This window comes from Narcine bancroftii, chromosome 1 (assembly GCF_036971445.1).
Source record: "Narcine bancroftii isolate sNarBan1 chromosome 1, sNarBan1.hap1, whole genome shotgun sequence".
In the NCBI taxonomy this organism is placed as follows: Eukaryota; Metazoa; Chordata; class Chondrichthyes; order Torpediniformes; family Narcinidae; genus Narcine; species Narcine bancroftii.
In genome coordinates this window covers 334,649,802-334,676,326 of record NC_091469.1, presented here as the reverse complement: position 1 = coordinate 334,676,326, position 26,525 = coordinate 334,649,802, and the positions used below count along the sequence as shown (strand labels likewise).

Sequence of the window (26,525 nt, the reverse complement as noted above, 5' to 3'; positions counted from 1 at the left end):
CCAAGGAGTGTAGAAAAAATCTTAAGAAAGAAATTAGAAAGGCCAAAAAGAGGCACGAAGAGGCTTTGGCAGACAGAGTAAGAATAAATCCAAAGGGTTTCTATAGGTACATTAAAAGTAAAAGATTAGTGAGGGATAGAATTGGACCCCTTGTAGATAGGGAGGGTAGGCTATGTGAAAAGTCAGAGGAGATGGGGAAAATTTTAAATGATTTCCTCAGTATTCACTAGGGAAAAAAATATTGTATCAGTTGAAGAAAAGAAAAATAGTGGGGAGGTCATGAATCATATAAGGATAACCGAGGAGGTAGTGATGGCAGTGTTAAAAAAGATAAAGGTGGATAAATCTCCGGGTCCGGAGAAAGTATTCCCAAGGACACTCAGGGAGACTAGTGTACAGATAGTGGGGCCATTAACAGAGATATTTAGGATGTCACTGGTCACGGGGGTTGTGCCAGAGGATTGGAGGGTGGCTCATGTTGTTCCGCTGTTTAAGAAAGGGTCCAAATGTAAACCTGGAAATTATAGACCTATGAGTCTGAAGTTTGTGGTGGGTAAGTTGATGGAAAGTGTTCTGAGGGATGGCATTTACAAATATTTGGAAGAACAGGGATTGATAGGTAGTAGTGAGCATGGTTTTGTCAGGGGTAGATCATGCTTAACAAACCTTATAGAGTTTTTCGAGGGGGTTACAAAAAAGATTGATGAAGGGAAGGCTGTTGATGTTGTCTATTTAGACTTTAGTAAAGCTTTTGACAAAGTTCCCCACAGGAGGTTAGGAAAAAAAGGTGGAGGCATTAGGTATAAATAAGGAGGTAGTGAAATGGATTCAGCAATGGTTGGATGGGAGGTGTCAGAGAGTAGTGGTAGAAAATTGTTTGACAAATTGGAGGCCGGTGACTAGTGGAGTTCCTCAGGTATTGGTCCTGGGTCCACTACTGTTTGTTATATATATTAACGATCTGGAAGAAGGGGTGGTAAATTGGATAAGTAAATTTGCAGATGATACAAAGATTGGTGGTATTGTGGACAGTGAGGAAGATTATTGTAGCTTAAAAAGAGATATAGGAAAGCTAGAGGAGTGGGCTGAGAAATGGCTGATGGAATTTAATAAGGATAAGTGTGAAGTGTTGCATTTTGGAAAGGCAAATCTAAATAGGTCATATACATTGAATGGTAGACAATTGAGGAGTGCAGAGCAACAAAGGGATTTAGGAGTTATGGTAAATAGTACCCTCAAAGTTGATACTCAGGTAGATAGAGTGGTGAAGAAGGCATTTGGAATGTTGGCCTTCATAAATCGGAGTATTGAATTCAAGAGTTGGGATGTTATGATGAAATTGTACAAAGCATTGGTGAGGCCAAATTTGGAATACTATGTGCAGTTTTGGTCACCAAATTATAGGAAAAATATAAACAAAATAGAGAGAGTGCAGAGAAGGTTCACAAGAATGTTGACAAGATGTCAGGGTTTGAGTTACAGAGAAAGGTTGAGCAGCCTGGGGCTTTTTTCTCTGGAGCGTAGAAGATTGAAGGGGGATTTGATGGAGGTGTTCAAGATTTTAAAAGGGACAGAGAGAGTCAACGTGGATAGGCTTTTTCAATTAAGAGTGGGGGGTATTCAAACCAGAGGCCATGGTTTGAGATTGAAGGGGGAAAATTATAAGGGGAACATGAGGGGAAATTACTTCATGCAAAGGGTGTTTGGGATGTGAAATAAGCTTCCGGCGGAGGTGGTTGAAGCAGGGACGTTATTTACATTTAAGGAAAGACATGGAGGTGAGAGGATTGGAGGGGTATGGACCAGGTGCTGGTCAGTGGGATGAGGAGGGTGGGGATTTGTTCCGGCATGGACTAGTAGGCCCAAACTGGCCTGTTCTGTGCTGTATATGGTTAAATGTAAAATTTTTGAAACTTCATTGATTTATATATTTATATGTTTTGGGAGTGCCCCAATTTTGGAAGATTTTGGGGAAACATGTTCTGAACTATAGCAATGATTTTTAAGTGTAAAATAGAACCATGCCCTTTATTTGCCTTGTTTGGCTTTTCCTCGGATGTACCTCTGTTTGCTTCCCAGGAGAAAGTTTTAGCGTTTATCATGTTGATAGCCAGACGAGCAATTGTATTGAAATCATAAGATGATTCTTCACCAACTCATACACAGTGGTTACATGATGTAATGTCCTATTTAAGCTTGGAGAAAATTAGATACAATATTAAAGATAGAACGTTTTAATTTGAAAATATGCGGGGTCCACTCTTAGAATGCTATTATGGTTGGAAGATTTAAGAAGTTTGGATGCTTCGGTGATTCTGTCTAGTTTCTGAAGGTTGCAATTTGATTCGTATCTTTACATTAGAGGGATTAGAAGGAGGGGGTAAATTTTAGATTAACTTGTAAATTTGAGTTTAATTATGGTTGTCATGGATCATATGATTAAATCAGGCAGAACTTATGCAGTTTTATCTAATGCAATTTTATTTTCTATGCAAAATTATTTTTTTAAGAAATGTTAAATAAATAAATGTGGAGAGGTTTTAGATTAACATTTATATAAATTTGTGATATGTATATGATTTGACCTGTTAGTGGTTTAATTAGAAGACTTTGTATGTAGGATTTATATGTTAAACTCAATAAAAATATTTTAAAAAGAAAGAAAAATTTGGACAGGTACATGGATTGAGTGGTATAGAGGTATATGGAACAGATTCAAGTCAGTGGAACTGGGCAGAAAAATATTTTCCACAGACTAGGAGGGCTGAAGGGCCTGTTTTCTGTGCTGTAATGTTTTATGGTCCATCGATTTACTTATTTTAAACCTGAACTTAGGCCCATTTCCAAGTTCTTAAAGTGTGCCATTTACACCTTCCAAAGCAAGCATTCTTATCATTTGAAATTTTCATGAATGTTTAATTAGAGTAATGGAGAACAGCCACATTGATAAATTCAAGCTGATGTTTTCAATTTAGTCATGGAGGTTGGATGTACTTTTAATGCCCTTCTTGTCACATTAATTAACAATTGGTAATCAAACCCAAAATCTACCAATTTGTTTCCTTTACCAACTGGATGTTATACTTGAGATTTTTAAAAGTATATAATCATAATTGACACAAGGGCACAGTTTCCTTTGAGAGATTTGTGAATGATTAATCTTTAACTGTGAGGATAAAATAAGATTGTGGCAACTTGATTAAAAAAAAATCCACTGATTCTCCTGCATAGCTATTCCATGTGGATGATGGACATGAAAAACCAAATGGGTAAAAGATTATTGTAAAAAAAATAGGATCTGTGGTGAACTTGTGAACCCTGATTGCATTGAACGGAGCAGCAATCTCATGCTAAATCATTTGCAAAGGTCTTCTTGAATGGAAACTCATATAATACCATACTTTATTAATTTTACCAGATCCAAAGTTCATTTACCTGAGCTGAGGATGCACTTTTTAAAGGTTGAAAGCTGTTAGTAATTTGATATATTTGAATTTTAATGCCATTATGACATCAGACCTGTTGCTGTGACATAAAGGTACTGAAGACATGGAAATATCAGCGCCTTTGGAAGACTACACAAAAGAGTCTGGAAAAACAACCAACTGAAAAACCTCACAAAGATAAGCGTATACAGAGCTGTTGTCATACCCACACTCCTGTTCGGCTCCGAATCATGGGTCCTCTACCGGCATCACCTACGGCTCCTAGAACGCTTCCACCAGCGTTGTCTCCGCTCCATCCTCAACATCCATTGGAGCGCTTACACCCCTAACGTCGAAGTACTCGAGATGGCAGAGGTCGACAGCATCGAGTCCACGCTGCTGAAGATCCAGCTGCGCTGGATGGGTCACGTCTCCAGAATGGAGGACCATCGCCTTCCCAAGATCGTGTTATATGGCGAGCTCTCCATTGGCCACCGTGACAGAGGTGCACCAAAGAAAAGGTACAAGGACTGCCTAAAGAAATCTCTTGGTGCCTGCCACATTGACCACCGCCAGTGGGCTGATAACGCCTCAAACCGTGCATCTTGGCGCCTCACAGTTTGGCGGGCAGCAACCTCCTTTGAAGAAGACCGCAGAGCCCACCTCACTGACAAAAGGCAAAGGAGAAAAAACCCAACACCCAACCCCAACCAACCAATTTTCCCTTGCAACCGCTGCAATCGTGTCTGCCTGTCCCGCATCGGACTTGTCAGCCACAAACGAGCCTGCAGCTGACGTGGACTTTTTACCCCCTCCATAAATCTTCGTCCGCGAAGCCAAGCCAAAGAAGATCAGTTTATAAACTCACCACTAGAATTACTGAATGATTAAGACTGTGGGTCATAGTACTGTAAATGCTTTTCTAGTTTTACTTCAAGGCGAGTAAGAGATAATTAGGTTTAATAACTGCTCTACTGCAGATTTTGTAACATAATATTTATTGATGACAATTGCATTTTTTGTGACCAAGAAATTGATAATGTGAAACGTTGCAATTCCTTCAAAAGTGGCTTGTAAATTCAAAAGCAAGATAGCAATACATGTGCTGTATTGTTGGACATTTTTGATTTCCACTTGATCATTTCTTGATCTAGTAAACAAATGATCATGTTCACTCAACAAGCTTGCATCTTAACCATCTCTGGTATATTGCAATTTTAAATCATTAATGATACTCAATCACGTAACAAATTAGTTATTTTCTCATTTTTGTATAAGGCACTCTTCCTGAATGTGTGTTTGTGAAATACCAATGTACTTTGCACTGAGCTGCCTCCATTTATCAATTCCTGTTTAACTGTGCAACTGAATAAATTGGAGTGAATTCATTGAGTGTTGCAGTTGTTTGTCAAAGGAGTTGAGTCTTTAAAATGCATTTCGGAAAATTTGTAGTTAATATGCATTTACTGATACAAGTGCTAAAATTCTGATCTGAGTAATGTGAGTTTTCAGTTTTATAGGGTAATATATGAAAAATGTATGTATTTCACACACCATATTTTTCTTTGTGTTTTGTATCTTCATTCTCTTTTGAACCTCGTACATTTTATAAAGCAACTTAACGTACTAAATATCAGGCTGGTAAGTGCATGAGATGCATCATGTGCATGTGATACTCCAACTGATCCTATATTGTAGTCGTGGCATTTTGTCAATTTCTATCTTAAATAGTTTGAGAATTATAAAATGATTGCATGGGTATCATTCTTCAGAAGATATTTGTGATGCTCATTATGTCATGGTGATATGTTGCTTGTATAATTCAAAACATCTGTCTTAAATTAAATGAAGGTAGATAAATCCCTCAGACCTTGATGGAGGCTAGTGTTGAAATTGCAGGGCTCTGCAGAGATATTTAAAACTAGCAGGATACCCGGTGTTGCCCAGGAAATAAAACATGCAGTTGTTGACTGCTGCCTGCCCCTTGCTCCTTGTTTGTCTGGAGGCCTGAGCACTGGGACAGGCCTGGTGTTGGCTGTTCTGTTTCCTGTTGCCTGCTCTTTTCATATCTGGAAGCTTCTGGTAGGCTGATTACAGGGGATAATGAAACGGCCTAAAGTGGTGAGGTTCAGCACCAAGCCTTGTGGTGTGCTGAGAACAATGTTACTTGAAAGACAAAGGAGATAATTGCGGATTTTAGACGGGAAGGAAGCCACATTCATGTTCCACTCCAATGGAGTGGTGGTGGAACGTTTACAGAACTTTAAATTCCTGTGGGGTCCCATATCTCTGAAGGTCTCACTTGGTCCTTGAATTCATCAATTTTGATCAAAAAAGCACAACCACAATTTTATTTTCTGAGATGTATGAGAAAGAACGCCTCTGCCCAAGGTTATTGTTGGATTTCTGTAGATGCACAATTGAGAGCGTGCTGACATAGTATTTCAGTGTGGTAAGGGAATTGTACTGTACAGAATCTTAAGGCACTCTAGTAGGTAGTGAAAACTGCCCAATGGATTGTTGGAATACAATTGCCTACCATCAAATCTATCTATAGGGAATGATGTTTGGGTAGGGTGAGAAATATTATCAAAGACGCAACACACCCGAACCATGAACTACTTACTCTTCTGCCATTGGGCAGACATTATCGGAGCCTTTGCTCATGCACCACTAGGTTTAAAAAGAGCTTTTTATTTAATGAAGCCGTGACAATGTTAAACACCAGTTCATGGCGCTGAGTGGTGCTGCGCTTGCATTTCATAATCAGTAATTTTTATCAATTCATTTTAGAATATTGTGGTTTTAATTGCATATGGTTTATTGTATGTTTTTTAAATGTATGTTTTTATTGTAATGTATGTAATTCTATTTTAAATTCCGTTCAGTGCTGATTGTGTTTCATTTTGGCTGGTTTATCAGCACAATGACAATAAAGTGTATCATCGTCATCAATAGTAAAGCGAGACTGATGTCCCGCTGCTGTCTCTCGCTTTCTCCTTTGTCTATGGGCTTGTGAAAAGCTTCTGCCAACGTTGCTTCGCTTTTTTTTGGCCCATACTGAACTGGGTTTGGTCACTTGTTTTAACATTTATGCTCAGCACTGTAACTAATTGAGGTGTCCCTGGTGCAAGTTCTTTTTTTTTTTGTTGAAATTTTTTAACTTCATATGACCTTAAATGTAGTCATGACATTCAGCATCAAGTGTTACCCCTACTGAACCTCCTTCAACATTTCTAGAGTTCTCCATATTGATTTGCATGTATGAATATATATTAGATTTCTTTAGCCACAGGTGAGGTGCTGGAGGATTGGAGGTTAGCTCTCGTTCCATTGTTTAAAATAGGCTCCAAAAATAACCCTGAAAATTAGAGGCCATTAGCCTGATATCAGTGATAGATAAATTATTGGAAGGTTTTTCTAAGAGATTGGACATGCAAGTATTTAGATAGCCAAGGACTGATTAGGGATAGTCAACATGGCATTGTGCATGGTAGTTCATGTTTAACCAAGCTTGTGGAGTTTTTTGAGGAGATTACCAGGAAAGTTGATGAAAGAAAGGCTGTGGATGTTTTCTACATGGACTTTAGTAAGGCCTTTGACAAAGTCCCACATGGGAGGTTAGTCAGGAAGGTTCAGAAGTTTGGTATTCAAGGTGAAGGCATGAATTGTATTTGACAAAGGCTGGATGGGAGAAGCCAGAAAGTGTTGGTAGATGATTGCTTCTCAGACTGTAGACCTGTGACCAGTGGTGTTCCTCAAGGATCAGTGCTGGGACCATTGTTGTTTGTTGTCTATATCAATGATCTGGATGATAATCTGATAAATTGGATCAGCAAGTTTGCCGATGACACTAAGATTGGAGATGTGGACAGCAAGGAAGATTTTGAAAGTTGACAGAGGGATGTGGACAAGCTGGAAAAATGAGCTGAAAAATGGCAGAAGGTATTGTATTTTGAAAGGACAAACCATGAAAGGACATACACAGTAAATGGGGATTGAGGAGTGCAATTGAACAGAAGGATCTGGGAATACAGATACATAAATCTCTGAAACTGGTGTCACACGTAGATAGGGTTGTAAAGAGAGCTTTTGGCATATTGGCCTTCATAAAGTATAGGAATTAAGTATAGGAGTTGGGATATTATGGTAAAGTTGTATAAGACATTGATGAAGCCAGATTTGGAGTATTGTGTGCAGTTTTGGTCACCTCACTACAGGAAAGATATTAATAAGATGGAAAGAGAATGGAGGAGATTTACTAGGACGTTGTCCGGACTTCAGGAACTGAGTTACAGGGAAAGGTTAAACAGGTTAGGACATTCCTGGAATGTAGAAGAATGAGGGGAGTCTTGATTGAGGTATTTTAAATTATGAGGGGGATAGGCAGAGTAAATGTAGATAGGCTTTTCCACTGAGATGTGGAAAAAGATGTGGGTTAAGAGTGAAAGGGGAAAATGAGGGGGAAGAGAGTAGTGGGAATGTGGAATGAGCTGCAAGCTGAGCTGATGAATATGGCCTCAATTTTAACATTTAAGAAAAATTTGGACAGGTACGAGCTATTGACTGAGTGCAGGTCAGTGGGTCGAGCCAAAAGTTGTTTAACAGCATGAAAGTGCTGTGAATCTTCAGTGTCATTGGTTTCTGACAGGATAAAGAACCTTTTGGTAGCAGATCAAATCTGACTGTGAGACAATTAATTGATGATGCAACGTCAGACAAAAAAAAAATGAAAGCTGAGGTGCCTCTACATGCGTTCTTCCTCTATATGTATTCTTAGTGTTATCACAGATTCCATTGCTCTTGACAGTTGCAAGAAGAATTTGCATTAATGGGAAGAGAGGTTTACCTCCTTGTTTCTGTAAGATTCATAACCTCTTAAACTTGATGTGTCTGTTGCTCCAAGACAGTGTATTTGCTTCATATAGAGTGATTGATTTGTATCTGAGAACCTTCTTCATTTATCTTGCAGTCCTCAGTGCAGTCTGGGATACATGAAATAGAATAAGGATGAACTTTTGGAGGTTACATTGCTGAGACAGCTTCTGAAAAATGATAAACTAACTGATGTGCAGTAGAAGTAAATACCCATGGAAATTTGTAAATAGAATAAGTGAGTGGAGATTTTAGGAAATATGACATGGGAATTGCAATCCTCTGACAATATATGATGTTGCGGTCTTCTGTTACTTTTTTGTGAGTTACTGTGGGGGGTTGGAATAGGGTGTAAGACATTCACAGATTTCATAACATTTTGAACAAACACAGAGATATCCAAGTCCAAGTCATGAATGCTTTCAACTAAAGACTATAACAATGTATTATTTAACTAGGGAGAAAACATTTGTTCAGAGAGGTCATTCATTATCTAACTCTTGGATTTTTTATTCTGACAAATTGGATCATCTGTTATGGATAGATTTAGAATTGAAATCTATACAGCAGTATTCAGGGGCCTCTTTATTGGGTACCTCTCTTCCATTTAGGTTTTCCAAGATCATTAAGGATGTATCTATTCAATACTCAAACATGTATAACGAATCTGGTTCCAAGTTAGGAAATTTTAAAATTTTAAAACTTTGTTTTATCTCGTGCTGTCTCTCATAATTATTTTTTTTTCGACTAGCTTTCTCTATATGGAATATCAAAGATATTATTTATTTTGCAATATTTTTTAAGGAAGGCTGTTTAATGTCTTTTGAACAATTGGCAAGTAAATATGACTTACCAAATATTTTTTTAGATATTTACAGATTAGAAATGTCTTAAATACCAGATTACCAGACTTTCATTTGTATATCCACCTGATCTAGTTGATAATATTTTTCAATTAAATCCTCCCCAGTACTTCACGATAAGATTACAAAGCCTTTGGAATTGGAACTTGCAAGACCCTTATGGAGAATCTGTGGGACAAGATTCTCAAACTGATGAATAAATCTTCAATATGTGCCCAAGATTCATTAATCCAATTCAAAGTGGTGCATCATGTTCACATGTCCAAAGATGAGCTCGCTTGTATCTTTTCTAATATTAACCCTACTGGTGACAGATGCACATCTGATATTGCTACATTGACACAGATATTTTAGTCTTGTGCGTCTTTAGAAATCTGTTGGAAATAAATTTTTAATATCTTCAACACTGTTTCATGTGGAGCTACAACCCAATCTTTTTAGGATTATTGAACCAGTCATAGGGAGTTTTTCTGTACCTGCGCAATGGGTTGTGGCCTTCTTTACATTGTTGTCCAGAAGAGCCATTTTATTCAAATGAAAAGATTGTAGACCTCCAACAGTGCTTCAATTATTCTCTCATATTATGTCGTATATAAGTTTAGAAAAAAATTAGATATCATGTATTTGATTTATCAATTAAATATGAAGATACATGATGAGCTTTTATGTCTTATTTTCATTTGGTAGAAATGTTTTTAATGTGATTAGATGTACTCACTCTTCCAGATGAGATATAGTCTTACCTTTGTTTTTTTTGATTCATGATATGAATCAAAAGCCACAAGATATAAATAACCCTCAGGATAAGCTGCTGAGATGTTTTTTTTTATTAGTTTTTTTTAATAGAGTAGGTTAGGTTTTTTTAAAAATATATAATATTTTTGATGTCTTCTTCACCCAGTGTATTGGAGGCCAGACTGAATTTATACATTTATACTGTTTGAAGTTTTATCCTAATACATATATATATATATATATATATATATATACATACATACATATGTTTAATCCTTTTCTTCATTTAACTGTCTTTATTATGAAAACCAATAATAAAGATTAATAAAGGAGAGAAGGCCATCTGTTTATGACTCATGCTTTTGGGAAATTGAAACAGAAACTAGTATTGATCAAATAAGTCATGTGATTGAGACCCTTGAAGAAGCAGCATTGAGTATCATCAGCCAGTCATCAGAAGACAAAAATAAAGTAACTAGTGTGAGATGGACACTACTTGTTGTATTCTCTTTGTCAAGGGGAAACTGTGACCCACTGAGGTGGTGATAGCAATCAGGGTGAAAATAAATCCAAATAGTTTCAACAAATATGTTTATAGCAAAAGGAGAGTGAGGAATAAAATTGGTCCCTTATAAAATCAGAGTGGACAACTGTGTATAGAGCTAAAAGAGATCTAGAACAATTTCTTTAATATTCACTAAGGAGAAGGATATTGAATTGTGCAGAGTAAAGATAGCAAAGAGGGTAATTATGGAGACTATCGTAATTAATAAAGAGGAAGTACTGGAACTTTTAAAGCACATAAAGGTGGATAAATCTCCAGGTCCCGACGGGATTTTCCCCAGGACTTTGAGAGATGTTGGTGAGGAAATAGCAGAGGCTCTGACAGTGATTTTTCAAATGTCATTAGAGATGGGTATAATGCTGGAGGATTGACATATTGCTAATGTGGTTCCTTTGTTTAAAAAGAGTTTGAGGAGCAAGCCTAGCAATTATCGGCCTGTAAGTTTGAAGTCTGTTGTAGGTAAGTTGAGGGAAAGCGTTCTTAGACACAGGGTTTGATCAGGAGCACTCAACATGGATTTGTGTGTGGAAGATCATTTGACCAAAATTGTTGAACTTTTTGAAGATATGATTAGGAATGTTGATGAGGTTAGAGTAGTGGATGCTGTTTATATGGGCTTCATTAAGGTTCTGCATGGAAGGTTAGGAAATTTCAGTCATTTTAGGTATTAATTTTGAGATAGTCAAATGGATTAAACAGTGGCTGGAAGAGAGATGCCAGAGAGTTGTATTGGATAACTGTTTGTCAGGTTGGAGGCTGGTGACATATGGTGTGCTTCAGGGATCTGTATTGGGTCCATTGTTGTTTATCATTTACATTAATGATCTGGATGATGGGGTGGTAAATTGGATTGGTAAATATGCAGATGATAGGTGGAATTGTGGACAATGAAGAAGGTTTTCAAAGATTGCAGGAGGATTTGGGCTGCTTAGAAGAGTGGGCTGCAAGATGGCAGATGGAGTTTAATGCTGAGAAGTATGAAGTGCTTCATTTTGGAAAGAATAATCAAAACAGGACATATATAGTAAATGGGAGGGTGTTGAAGAATGCAGAAGAACAGAAAGATCTAGGAATAATGGTGCATCGTTCCCTGAGGTAGAATCTCATGTGGATAAGGTGGTGAAGAAGGCTTTTAGTATGCTGACCTTTATAAATCAATGCATAGAATACAGGAGTTGGGAAGTGATATTGAGACTGTACAAGGCATTGGTTGGCCAAATTTAAAGTACTGTGTGCAGTTCTGATCACCAAATTATAGGAAGATTATCATCTATAGAGGGCAGAGAAGATTTATGAAAATGTTATCTGGGTTTCAGCATTTCGATTACAAAGAATTGAGCAAATTGGGTCTTTATTCTTTGGAGCATAGAAAGTTGAGAGGGGATTTGATAGAGGTATTTAAGATTATGAGGGATAGATAGAGTTGGTGTGGATAGGCTTTTTCCATTGAGAGTCAGAGGGATTGTTTGGTTAAATTCCTTTTTGAAAGTCAATTAAAAGGCTTGTGTGTGTAGAAAAACAACACCAATGGATATTGATGTTTTTGGCATCAGCAATTTTTGCAGATGTGCAGAGGGTGCAAAAGGATGAGTTGTTGATTATCGCCCAAAAATTGGAACTTGTGGGAAAAACAGTCAATGAAAATAGTAGAGATCCAGAAAGTATTAGTTGAACACTATGTTAAAGAAGAGAAGTTTGAAGAGGAGGAGTTAAAACAATTTCCTGAGAGAAAAACCCAGTTACATTTGGAGCAGACCAAGATGGAAAAATATAGATTTGATAGAGAGAGAGAGAAAGAACAAATACAGTATGAGTGACAAAAACTTAGATTTGAGGCGAAGGAAGCAGAGAAGAAAAGGGAAGAAGCAGAGAAACAAAGGGAGGGAACCAAGAGGCAAATGGAGATTGAGAGAGAACAAAAGCAAATTGAGCTAGAATTAGAAAAACATACATCTGAGGAAGCATGATAGAAAGGGAGTTTGAAAGAGAGAAGAAGGAGATTGGACGTCATGGTCATCATGAGAAGCTTATGACTAGTAGGGAGGTGAAGATAATTTCTCTGTTTAATGAGACTGAGATTGATAAATTCTTTCAGCATTTTGAGAAAGTTGCTGAGAGTTTAAAGTGACCAAAAGACCATTGGACCCTCATTGTTACAGAGCTTGTTTAAAGGGAAGGGGCTCAGCATACATACTCTGCCTTTATAGTTCAACAAGTCATTGATTATGACTGATACTGTAAAGCAAGCTCTGCTTAAGGCAGAATTGATTCCAGAACCTGAGAGAGGCAAAAATTCAAAAATTTGAGGATATCAGTGAACCAGTCTTGCATGGATTTTGCATATGACAAAGCTGTGTGCTATGGCCGATGGTACATGTCAAAACATATAAATGATGATTATGACAGACTGAAAGAGTTGGTGTTAGTTGAGGAAATTAAAAGATGCATTCCTGATGACATAAAAACATATTTAGATGAAAAGGGAGTGGAAACTTGGCAGGATTCTGCTAAATTAGCAAATGAGTATGCTTTAACCCACAAGGTTAAATTTATTTGATATAGTCAGTAACGTTTGTAGCAGTTTTGAGATTGACTGTTACTTTAAACAAAAATGTAATGTTTTGCAGACGATCGACCAGTGAGAGACAGTGAACGCAAAGCAGCACTGATGCACTTCAACTCAGATGAGGCACATAAATTCTATGAATACCCTGCTCAAAATGCAGAAAATCTAAGGTGAGAAAAAACAAAATTTTAAAATAAAATGAGAGAATCTGTCATTTTTCTTTGATATGTTGATCCACTTCATTGTTAAAAATTGAGTTACCATAAGGTACAACCTGACTTCTGACCTATGCAACTTGCATCCATCCGCACATATGACAGAAATTTTTTTAAAATAAAGAAAAATATAAAACTTGCGCAATTACAGTGAAAATCGCAAGAGCTGGCCTTGGTGGCCACCATGTTGCAATACGTTTTTTTTGAAAACCTTATTAAAGACTTTAATCAAAATACAGTTAAGCATAACAAAGAAAAGTGAAGAACAAATTTTTATATATTAAAAATAACCCTCCCACCCCTTCAGCCAGCTCCCTTAAGGGGAGTCAAATATAAAAACAATACAGTTAATATGAAGAATATTTCAAAGTATTTTGAAATTCATATACTCCAAATAAGGAGACCACATTTTAACAAAAAATGAATAATTATCATGTAAATTACATGTAAATTTTTTTCCATAATAATACGTTCTCAATTCATTATGCCAGCGTGTTATATTAATCTCCACATTATTTTTCCAAGTACTAGCTACACATTTTCATGCTACAGACAGCAGTAGACATACAAATGCAATTTGAAAGTTATCAACCCTAGTCCTTTCAAAGAAGCCATATATCCCAACAAAAAAATCAATGGGTCTAATGGCAATTTAATGTTAAATAATTTTTCCAAAACCAATCTAATTCCTTCCCAAAATGGTTGTACTTTAACACAACACCAGACAGCATGTAAAAAAAGTTCCAATACATAATCCACATCTAAAACAAGAATCTAAATTACTAAACCCATATTTTTTAACATTTCTCTGGAGTCAAATATAACTGATGTAAAAAATTATAATTAACCATTCCATATCGTACATTTGTCACTTTAGTTACACTATCACGGCACATAGCCTCCCAATTATCTTTGTGGAAAAATATAAGTTAAATCACTTTCCCATTTAAGTCTAGATTTCTCCCAATCCGATTTATCCATCGCATTTTGTAACAATTGGTACATACCCGAAATATAACCTTTCTTAGATACAGAAGAAATCAAAGACTCAAATTTCATCAGCATGGGTAGATTCATCTCTTTACCATAATTATCTTTTATCAAAGCTCTAAGTTGATAATACACAAATAAAGAATTTACAGATATATTAAATTTCTCCCTCAGTCGGTTAAAGGAAAGAAACTGGCCTTCTTCAAAACAGTCCTGAACTATCTTAATATCCTTAGAATTCCATCTCTTTAAATAATTATTAAACATTGAAAAAGGAATAAGCTGATTATGATATAATGGGGTTTGGATTGATAATTTACCCTTTGATCCTAAAACCATATTTCATTTAACCCAAACAAATGTTTTAGTACCGGCATATTACATTCCTGCAATAAATTTCCATTCCACTTAAATATAAACTGGTGTATCTCAACTTCAGATATACAAGCCATTTCCACCTTTGCCCAACTCAGAGGTTGGCCCATATCCATCAATCTACAAACAAATTTCAACTGAGCAGCTTCGTAATAATTTTGAAAATGAGGTAACTGCAATCCACCTAATGCATATTTCCATGTAAGTTTATGCAAAGCTACTCGTGCTAATTTTCCCTTCCATAAAAACTCCCGCACTGCTCTATTCAGATCCCAAAAAAACCCTTTGATAGTAAATATGGTATCGATTGAAACAAATATTGAATTCAAGGAAAAATATTCATTTTAATGCAATTTACTCAACCAATTAATGTTAACGGCAGATCTTTCCATTTAGTCAAATCCATTTTAATCCTTTTTAAAAAAGAAACATAATTTAATTTATATAAAGATTGATAATCTGCATTTACTATCACCCCTAAATATTTAATTCTAACTGACCACTTTAATTTTATAATACTTTTATATTCTGAATAATCTCCATCCCCAACTGGCAATATTTCACTCTTATCTCAATTTACTTTATATCCAGACAACACCCCAAATTTTAACAAACAATCTTATGAATATTTCAAAGATTATTCCGGTTCTGTCAAATATACTAATACATCATCTGCAAATAAATTAATCTTATAGTCATCATCCACAATTTTCATTCTTTTAATCTTATCATTCTGTCATATTGTCTGAGCTAACAGTTCAATAGTGAATGCAAATAAAGCTGGTGGCAATGGACAACCTTGTCATGTCGATCGCATTAATTTAAATGGTAAAGAAATTTGGCCATTTGTCATCACCCTAGCAATTGGATTTGTATATAAAGCCTTAACCCAACCAATAAAATAAGGCCAAAATTAAACTTTTCTAATACCTTAAATAAAAAATTCCACTCAACCCTATCAAAGGCTTTTTCTGCATCCAGCGCAACCACCATTGGGGTGATGGGTTGCTGTCTAAATGCATTGACCAATGTTATCAATCTGAGGATATTATCAGACACATTTCTATTTTTAATAAAACCTGTTTGATCTGTATGTATCAACTGAGGTAAATATTTGGCAAGTCTATTCGCTAACACCTTCGCTATTATTTTATAATAAAGAAATAGGCCTATTCGAAGACACTTTCAACGGGTCCCTATCTTTCTTAGGAATCACAGTAATTATAGCACTCGAACAAGATTCTGGTAACAACTGCTCCTCAGTTACTTGCAGCAATACATCTCCAAATACAGAAGATAAATCTTCGTAAAATACTTTATAGAATTCAACTGAGAATCCATCATCTCCTGGCGACTTTCCATTCGGCATCTCCTGTATAGCCTCTTTAATCTCAAAATCCGTAAATGGAGCTTCCATTTGTTTAACCTCCTCCTCCCCTAAAACAGCTAAATTTAATTTAGATAAATAAGATTCAATAGAACCAGCATCCTGCTTCATCCTCAGAAGTATATAATTTCTGGTAAAATGAATAAAACTGGTCATTAATTTCTTGAGGTTTATAGGTAACTGTTGAATTCTTTTTCACAGCATTAATAGTTTGGGATGTCTGTTTTGTTTTTAACTGCCATGCTAGTACCTTATGAGCTCTCTCACCCAATTCATAATAATGTTGCTTAGATCGATAAATTAAATGCTCATAATGATAAGTTTGTAATGTATTATAATGTAATTTCAACTTCGTTAAAGCAGCTTTTTTATCTTCTGTAACATCTTTCTGAAATTCCTTTTTCAACTCAGTAATTTGTTTCTCCAATGTTAAACTTTCCGCTGCATATTGCTTTTTAACTTTGGCAGTATAGCTAATAATTTGCCCTCGGAAATATGCTTTCAAAGCAGCCCACAGTATAAAATTACTATGTACTGAATTGATATTCTCAGCTAGAAACAAAGTAATCTACTCCTTAATAAAAGTAATAAACTCTGGTTTCTTCAATAACATTGTATTGAACCTCCATCTATAAGTCCACTTCTGGACTTACACAGGAGAAAAATTACATGGAATGGTCCAAAATAACCTGACTTTTATATTCAGCCTGTAGTGTTCTACCCTGTAAATGTGCCAAAACCAAGAAAAAGTCTATTCTAGAAAATGAATAATGTCTAGATGAATGAAAAGTTTTTCTCTGTAGGGTTTACTCTCCTCCAAACATCAACCAAATTCAGATATTTCATCAAAGCTCCTATTTGTATCGTCACCTTTGATTTCCTCATACTTTTTGGAGATCTATCCAATAAAGGATCCAAAACACAATTAAAATCTCCCCCAACCAGAATATTATTATTGGCCTGATTTAACAATAAAAAATCCTCCGACATGAAGCGTTCATCATCTACATTAGGTGCATGAATATTTAACAAAGTCCAAGATTCAGCAAAAATTTTACAGTTAACAATCAAAACCCTCCCAGCATTTCCCTCAAACGATTCCAATTCAAACAGTAATTTCTTATGAATTAAAATCGCAACACCCACTCTCTCTTCAATTTCAAATGCTCTTTTTTAGTCAAGTGTGTTTATTGCAAGAAAGCAATATCAACTTTCATTTTTCTTATATAAGCCAAAACTCGTTTGCGCTAAATTGGGTTATTCAAACCCTGGACATTAAAAGTTGCAAAATTCAAATTAGACATTTCTTAATCTAATAAAATGTTCCACTACTATAAAATAATGCTCCCCTTCTAATTCCCTTAATATTCTAATCCCCCTATATAAAAACTTCAAAAAAAAAGAAAAGAAAAAAAAATCCCAAAACAAACTACTAAAAAGTAGTAGTCCCCTAAAAATCTGGGTGTGGTAAAACCCACTGGTGGCAGGTGACTAAAGATCTCAGTGACATCCACCACCCCCCCCCCCCCCCCACCAAAGTCAGACTTCCACAAAGTACTTAAACAAAAACAGTCAACCCATTGATTCCAGTCCCAGTGATTGTTCTGGGTCCTCAATATCAAAAAGACTTTGCGTCAATTCAATTTTTTCCCCATTCTTTCCATGTTTTCAATTCTTCCCATTTCCATTGATATTTGCCCTCCTCTTACATTGGTATCTCATTGGCGGAGACATCGCCGTGACTCGGGAGACCAAAAAATGGCTTGCGTTCTCACCAGGGCGACGCCCGAGATATCTCAATGATGTCTCCAGACAAGGTGACAACCAATTCGCCCGGCAGTTGCTGCGATGTCGCGGAGACTAATTTTGTCCGCAACTGGGAAGACGTCTCCCCGATGTCGCCGCAATGTCTCCTTGGTCTCCAGCAGGTCTCGGAGACATTGCGGACAAAATTAGTCTCCGCGACGTTGCCGCAACTGATAGAGACATCGCAGAGACGTCTCCAAGACCTGCTGGATTCTGGAAAAAGTCTCCAAAAAAATCGAGTCTGTTTGAATTTCCCGTGGCTCCCCTGAGACCCGGCTAGTCTCCAGGAGACGCTGCAGAGACTCGAGTCGCCACCAGGTCGCCACTAAGTTTCCAGACCAATGAGATAGGCCCTTTAGGTGATTATAGTGGCGATCATCCACTTCCTTGTAAATCTGGCAATGAATTAGCAAAGATTAACGCATCATGTTCATTTTCAAAAAATTGAGATTGAAAATTCCCATAAAAAACTTTCAATATTGACGGATAACAAAAGGCAAATTTATATCCCTTTCACCACAATTCTTCTTTAGCGGAATTACGTTTTCGGCACCTTCTAACAATTTCTTGACTCAAATCTGCATAGAAAAACACACTGTTATTTTTAATTATCACTGGAGCCTCGTTTTGCTGTGCCTTCTGCACTGCCATTCGCAATATAATTTCTCTATCCTGATATTTTTACATTATTTCTTCGACTTTAATTTTCTAACGAATCAATCTTCTTTAATAATTCCTTCTTCTGAATCCCCCAATCCACGAAAAAATCCTCCACATTTTCCATTTTTTTCTCTATTACACTCCACTTGATTCTTTCATTCAAAAAAAGGTTCTTCAATCTTTTTTAAATTATTTTGAACGGTATCCACTGATTTTATGCATCTACTAACATCACTTTTAATTACAGTAATATCTTGCTTCATTAAAGTCATTTCTTCACACTTAGTATTCATTTTGGTTTTGAGTAGACATCTGCATCGACATTTTTTCCATTTGATTAGCAATCCCTTCCAAGATTGTAAACACAGAATCCAGTCCAGGTTCCATCACCTCCCTTTGAGGCCTACCTTCTTTGATATCAATCCCCATTTCTTCTTGTGTAAATTCCAATAAAGTTGAACTCTCTTCCTCCTCAAACGCAGTAGGTCCTCTTCCGGTACGGCTGTGAGTTTGGAAACCCGACAACAGCGCGCGACCTCGTCAGCCCGCCGTCGCTCGGGCTTCCCCACAGCCCACACCTTATCTAATAATTCACGAATCCGTGATGCACCGCACATGCTCGGCAGAACCACTGACCGCGCAGGTGCATCTTCTGACCCTACACTGCACGCCTCCAGACCACCAGGCAACGTTGTGGGCTCACGGGTCTGTCCTCACTCGGCCGATCCACCCCCGTGCCTGGACTCACGGGTGCCGAGCTCATTGCGGATACACGATCGGCGTTATACTTAACCGAGCAGGAGTCCTCTGAAGCTTGGGGCCTCCAGTCGACGACTCAGTGGTTTCAATTTGATAGGTAGGCCTCAATTCTTCAACACTTTTGTCAGGTAATTTCTTTTGCAATTGAGTTTTAGATTTTTTCATGTTTGCAGCCATTTCAATTCTTCACTATTCCAAAATCTGTAGATACTATTTTTAACCACTTTTACAAGTTTTAAAGTTGGGTATTTAGAAGTCTAACTGGGGGAAGGTGGAACCACACGTCTTCCCTCTACGCCTTCTTGCCACATCGCCCAATGTTGCAATACTTAACTGCATTTTAACTCCTTATGTTCCATTATTTCTGATTCTGTTGCTCGATATTCTAATGGTCAGACAGATTTTAGAAGCCAGTACAGTCAGCAGAGTGCTCAGGGTCTGCAGCAACAGAAAAAATGAGGATTCAGAGATAGAGAATGAAAGGAAATCGATCGTTTTACTCTTCAGTATCACAGGTAGGGCAATTCCCCAACATGCATCCATTCCGAGATATGACCGGTTATCCAGTACGGAACACGAATGTATGTCGAGGAGCACCTGTACATTGACCTTTCAACCCAGACCATTGACATTCACGTTGTTACAATTCTTCAGCCATTGAAAAATAATTATAATTACTTGGTTATTAATTTATGGCCTTAAATTGAAGAGTAGTTTGCTGGAGGATGATCCAGTTGAAGAACAGCATGAGAGAAGGCAAGTACTGGGATCCAAGATTACTGGTAGAAGAATCCATGATGTAATCTGAAGGAAGCTACAGCATCTCACATCATTTGAATTTTTCTTTTTAAAATATTTTTATTGAATTTAACATAATAATCCTACACACAAAGTCTACTAATGTAACAAAAATATATATCACAAACTAATATAAATGTAATTTTAAAAAATCCATCCATATATGTTGATTTAACATTATTTCTTAAAAATAATTTTAGATAGAAACCAATTCAGTTACATTATACCAACTCTTGGTCAAAACAATAATATTTGTCTAATTTGCTCATATGATCGAGGACAACAATAATTAAACCTGTATATAATCTATTAATCAAAAAAAACTAAATCTAAATCTATTCCCTCGATGAATTTCAGAGACAAGTGAATTTAAGAAAAGTGGATAGATGTTTCAAGACTCAGAAAGTTAGGTGGTCCAAGGATCTCTTTAGCTTGGGGAATGGTGCTCAAGCATAAACAACTATGGTTTGCCTGTACTGTACTGAAGTTTCTGAGATAGTATTGGATGGTGCAAGATTTAATCATATTTTGGGGAAACTAGCCCTGAAAATTAAGACTGAAACTGGTTTTGGTTGGTTTGATTAATTGTTTATTATTATGTTCATAAGTACAATCAATGCACAGCTTCCCAGATACAAAGGATGAGAAAAAATAGATAATAATATATAAGAAAGATAGAATAAATAATAATATACACAGTTGATCTTTACTGGAGAGACTGTGCTAGATTAGACAATTGTGCAAGCAGATATTTAGTGATGTTGCTGCAGTGTGATGATAAGGTTGTGAAGTTCAAGAGCCTGGTATCTTTGTTTCATCTGGTTTTGCAATACAAAAATTTTTTGCATTGTTTAATTTTCAGTGAGTTTCATTCAGTCTGACTGGAGTCACACTTGGACTCTCTGATCTCCTTCAAATGAATGGTCAATGTTGATTACTCCTATTTCATTCTAATGCTTTATTCGTCACAAAATTTCAAAATTTAATAATTTTTTATCAGATAGTTCAAACTTCATCTTAATCAACCAATTTTGATTTTTAAAAATCCTATAAATACCTTTTTAATGCATTATTTTTACATAATTTCCAAACTCATGCCATTGTAAAATCTTAATCTGCAAGATTTATTTTCTGGAAAATCTTATTGCATGATGCAACATTTTTACATCTTATTCACCATTGGACTTGCAATGTCCAATTCAAATTGCAAAAGGCTGGCCTAATATACAGTTGTATGATTTGGCCTTTCCACTGAATTGGATCGCTGATTGGGAAAAAGGCACTTTTTTCCTTTATTTGTTCCTGAGCTCCACAGTTTCAAATTTGTAATCAAGCAATTCACATGCAATTAAGAGCACATTCCAGATTTTATTGAAGGTTATTTATACACATTTTGGTTTGACTACGTAGAAATTACAGCACTTTTTTATACATAGTCCCTAGGTATGTTTAATTGCTTCTAAGCTTTGGAATCTGGAGTTGCCATTTTTCAACATAAGGACCAGAGATATGCTAATGAAAGTCAAAGAAGCCTTTATGAGGCTAAAAAACAAAAATAAAATGGTTAGAGATACCATCCAAACATTAGAATTAACAAAAGCAACAATTTGGAAGATCAGTAAGATGAAAGAGTGTTTTGGTGAGCTCAGTAATTGCAAAGGGGCTGGTATTCCAAGGAAGAACTCCACTGCTGATAACAGATGAATTCTCATCATAATGAAGAAAAATCCCCAAACATGTGTCTGACAGATTAGAAACCCTCTTCAGGAGGCAGGTGTGGATATGTTGATGACGACTGTCTGCAGAAGACTTTATGAACAGAATTACAGAGGCTACATTGCAAGAAGCAAACTACTAGTTCGAAAAAGAAAGGATAGATTATAGTTTATCACAAATTATTTAAAAGAGCCTGCAGAATTCTGGAAAAAGATCTTAAGGACAGATGAGACCAAGATTAACCTGTATCAGAGTTATGGCAACAGCAAAGTGTGGAGGCATAAAGGAACTACCCAAAATCCAATGCTTACCCCCTTGTCATGGTTTGCATCTTGCAGTGTAGCCTCTATATTTCTAATCATGAAGTCTTCTGTGGGCAGTAGTCATTCACATATCCACACCTTCCTCCTGAAGAGTGTTTTTGATCCGTCAGACATGCATTTGGGAAGTTTTCTTCATTATGATGAGAATTTTTCTGCCATCAGCAGTGGATGTCATCCTTGAGCTGACCAGTTCGCTCTTTCTTCTTAATAATGTTCCAAACTGTTGACTTTGGTAATCCTAATGACTGAACAATGTTTCCTACTGTTATATTCTTGTTTTTCTGCTTTATAATGGCTTCTTTGACTTTCATTGGTACAACTCTGATTCTCATGTTGAAAAATGGCAACAACAGGTGATCGGAAGCTTAGAAGCAAGCCTAGCTCTCTTATACCTGGACCAATGAAGCAATTAAACGTACCTGAGCACTCACAAACATCTGTGAAGCCAAATGTGCCAAACATGATGGTGCCCTGAAAGAGGGAACTACAGTGAAACCTCGTTAGAACGCGATTCGTTAATCTGTAGAATCGCTTATAGCGCGGGTATCTGTGGACCCCAAACATTGATTTTAGGATGCCAGGCTAACAGCCACAAACTCAAAAATGGACTCTATGTTAATATGTGGAGTTTAAAGGTCTTATTATAGGGTTTGAGTCACAGTGTTCTGTTTTCCTGCTTCCTGAATCATGACATATTTACATCTGTTCCATGACTCGGCTGTTACGTGGTATGAAATCTTGGACCCCCAACTACCGTGTTCTAATGAGGTTTTACTCTATTTATAAAAAGTGCTGTAATTTCTATATAGTCTAACCAAAATATATACAAATAATCTTAAATAACATCTGGAATATGCACTTTAATTACATGTGAATTGTTGGACTACAAATTTAAAACTGTGGAGCACATGAGCAAATAAAGGGTAAAAGTGTCCGACCCAAATATTACGGAGGGCACTGAATCTTAAGCATCCCATATTGGACAAGTAGTATAAACTATTTTCCAAATAATTTCAAGCTTGGGAGCTATACTGAGCAGCTTATTATGCCATACCTTCTCATATCAAAACTAAAAAATAATTGGCACACTGAAGTGATCATTGAGGGATCAGAGGTTGAGAGGGTGAGCAAATTTAAATTCCTGGTAGTCATTATCTTGGAAGTCCTCTCCCGGCCCTAACACACGAATGGCATCGTGAAGAAAGCAAGTCAGCATCTCTGCCTCCTCAAGAGTTTGCGGTGGTTTGATGTGACATCAGAAACCTTGTCAACCTACAGATATGTAGTGGAAAGTGTGTTGACTGGCTGCATCATGGCCTGTACAATACAGGCAATACTCTACTACCATTAAGAAAATCTGAATGGAATGCTGCTGACGGAGACCAGCAGCAATTATTACGGATCAACACCACCCAGGATATGCTCTGATCTCACTGTTGCCACAGGAAAGAGGTATAGGTATCACAATACTTGTACCACCAGGTCAGGAACAGTTGCTACCCCTCCACCATCAGACTCTGAAACAACGAACTCAATCAGAGACTCATTTGAGGACTTTTATTTTGCATGTTATTTCTTATGGAATATTTATTATTTCTGTATTGCACAGCCAGTTTGTTTACATTTCTTTGTTTACATTTCTCTCTTTCTCATACATATATTTTGTTCTTGAGTACTGTTTACAGTTACTGATAAATGGATATTCTGTCTAGCCCACAGGAAAATTAATCTCTGCGTTGTATGTGCTGTCATTTATGTACTCTGACAATGAATCTGAACTTTGAATAGGTCAGGCAGTTTCTGTGCAAAGAGAAACAATAAATGTTTCTTTAACAGGTTTCTCTTATCCTCTATTTAGCTGATTTAAAAGGCTCTGCTTTGTGAGACTTCAAACCATTTCAATCAGTCCTTTACACCTTGTTCAGATTGTGTCGTCTGAGAATGTGCAATGTTTCTAATTTCCTTGATTGCCTCCATATCAAAATAAGCTCCACAACTGCAGATTACATCCACACTACTCTCCCCATCAGTATTCTGAGTTACCTCCTCAAATTTGTGAGACATGAAATCCCATGGATCAATCTATACTGACTGTCCCTAAACAAACCCTTCCTTTCCAAATGAAGATAATTCTTGTCACAGGATTTTATTCTTTTTGTTTCCCTACTGATAAGATTTGTGACAAGGTTCTGTTTCATGTAGAATTTCAGCAGAAGAAATAATATTAAAATAGTAGGTCTTCTGGAAGGAAAAGAAGGTCCTGATGCAGTTTGTTTTCTTTTTTAAATTTGATTCCTGAATTTTTGGGAGAGCAATATTTTGAAAATCCAATAGAAATTGAAAGAGCTCATAGAGCTCTGAGACCAAAGCATCTTCCAAATCAAAGACCATGTTCTATATTATTTACATTTCTGCATTATCAAGACAGAGAGGTTTTAAATCTTGATGTGAGAGGGGCAAAGGAACGCCAAGGCCCATTACCATGGGAAGGAGATAGAATTTTATTCTATCTTGATCTGAATGAAGAGAAGGAAATAATTCAATCCAGCAAAGAAAGTTCTTTTTGATAAAGATTATAAATTTGTTCTTCTCTGCCCTGTGACTTTGAAGATTTTTGTGCATGAAGACCAAAATAGATCTTCTCTAACTTTACTCAAGCCGAACAATTTACATGAAATCTCCCTAGAGTGTAGCTCCAAGAAGATACTGTATATTTGATGGGATTAACTTTTTTTTCACCTATTTCATTATTGTTGGAAAAGGGGAAGTTTGTAAGATGGAAGAAATAATGAGAATTATTATCTTTTTCTTCTCTTTTTAATTTACAGGAAGCTATTTAACAGTGGCTGATTAATTAATTAAACTTTATATATTAGTTGTACCAAGGGAGTTGGGAGAAGTGGGAGTGGTATTTGCTGTGGAATTATTTGTGTTTTTTGAGACTTTAGCCACAACTCGTAAAGTGGAGGGAGATCGTGTTGTATATTTAAACAACACTTGTTGGGAGGGTTTTCTTTTATTTCAATATAGTTGGAAGTATGGCAGTATGTCTACTTTGTATTTTTATTTGTAATTTTCCTTCAATTTGGTTTGCTGGAGGAGATGCATACTGGCACATGAAATATTACTTACTAGAATTAGAGAGGAGGTGATGGAGGGGATAGATTACAATATGAGTAATGAAGTTTATCAAATATAATGTTAATGGGTTAAATGGGACTATAAAAGGAAGAGAGTGTTAACATATGTTAAAAAAAAAGAGAGTTGATGTGGCCTTTCTACAAGAAATACATTTAGCTGAAAAAGAACATTTGAAATTAAAAAGGGATTAGGTTGCACATGTAGTGTCCTTTTCATTTAATTTTGAGGCAAGAGCTGTGGCAATTTTGATTTAAAAAAAAGAATCTTCCAATCAAAATTGAAAATGTTGCAATAGACCCAAATATTTTCTGAATTGTGGACATCTTTAAATTTGCATTTTGCAAATATTGATGATGAGGTTTATTCAAGAAACATTTCTTAATCTAGCAGAGGCACATGAGAATATTTTAAGAGGAGGGGATTTTAATTTTACTTCAGATCCATTGTTAGATCAATATATATGAGTAATGATGAGAGCAAAAGCAGCTAAAGCTTCACTGATTTTGATGAAAGATTTGAATTTAATAGATGTTTGGAGGAGGATTCATCCAAGAGAGAAAGATTATTCATTTTATTAGAGTAAGTATGATTCCTATTCTAGAATTGATTTATTTTTGATCTCAGCACAAATGCAAGCTAGGATTCTTGAAGCTGATTATAAAGCAAGGATTTTATCTGATCATTCACCTTTATTTATAACGATGGAAATGCCTGAAAAGGAAAAGATTTAAAGAAGGAGATTCATTTTTTATGATTTTTGTGAGTTTTTTATGATTTTTGTGAGTTTGTTCAAACACAGATTTGCGCATTTTGTGATACAAATTTGAACTCGGTAAATAATAAGTTTATTATATGGGATGCTTTAAAAGCATATTTAAGAGATCAAATTATGTTTTACTTCTAAAATTAAAAATGAGTATATGAGAGAGTGATAATTTGGAAAGAGAAATAGCATTTTTGGAAAAGGTTCTTCAAAAACGGGGTTCTGAAGATAAACATAGACAATTAATAAAAAAAACCAGTATAATACATTGCAAACTTATAGAATTGAGAAAACAATTATAAGAACAAAACAAAGATATTGCGAATTGGTAATTAAAGGTGGAACAAACCTTGAGAATAATCAATACAATTAAAAAGGATACTAACCTAGTCATTTACAAGCCTCAAAAAATAGTAAATAATTTGAAAATTTTTATTTGAAATTATATAGATTGGAATCTTTAAAAGACAAAAATAAAATAGTGATCACAGATAATGCTACCTGCACTGAGTTTGGAAGAGCAGACTGAGCTGATTGTTCCTTTTACAGAGGTAGAGGTGAGG

The 26,525-nt window shown here is 36.2% G+C and overlaps 1 protein-coding gene across 2 annotated transcripts in view; it reads left to right on the top strand.

Moving 5' to 3' along the window:
• Positions 1 to 26,525, top strand: part of LOC138748729 (centrosomal protein of 72 kDa-like) — a 254,596-nt gene that overhangs the window by 92,346 nt on the left and 135,725 nt on the right. For both annotated transcript variants that reach the window (XM_069909398.1, XM_069909405.1), the window contains exon 4: positions 13,091 to 13,199. In XM_069909398.1, coding sequence (XP_069765499.1) covers positions 13,091 to 13,199 — 109 coding nt within the window. The remainder of the gene's footprint in view (positions 1 to 13,090; positions 13,200 to 26,525) is intronic.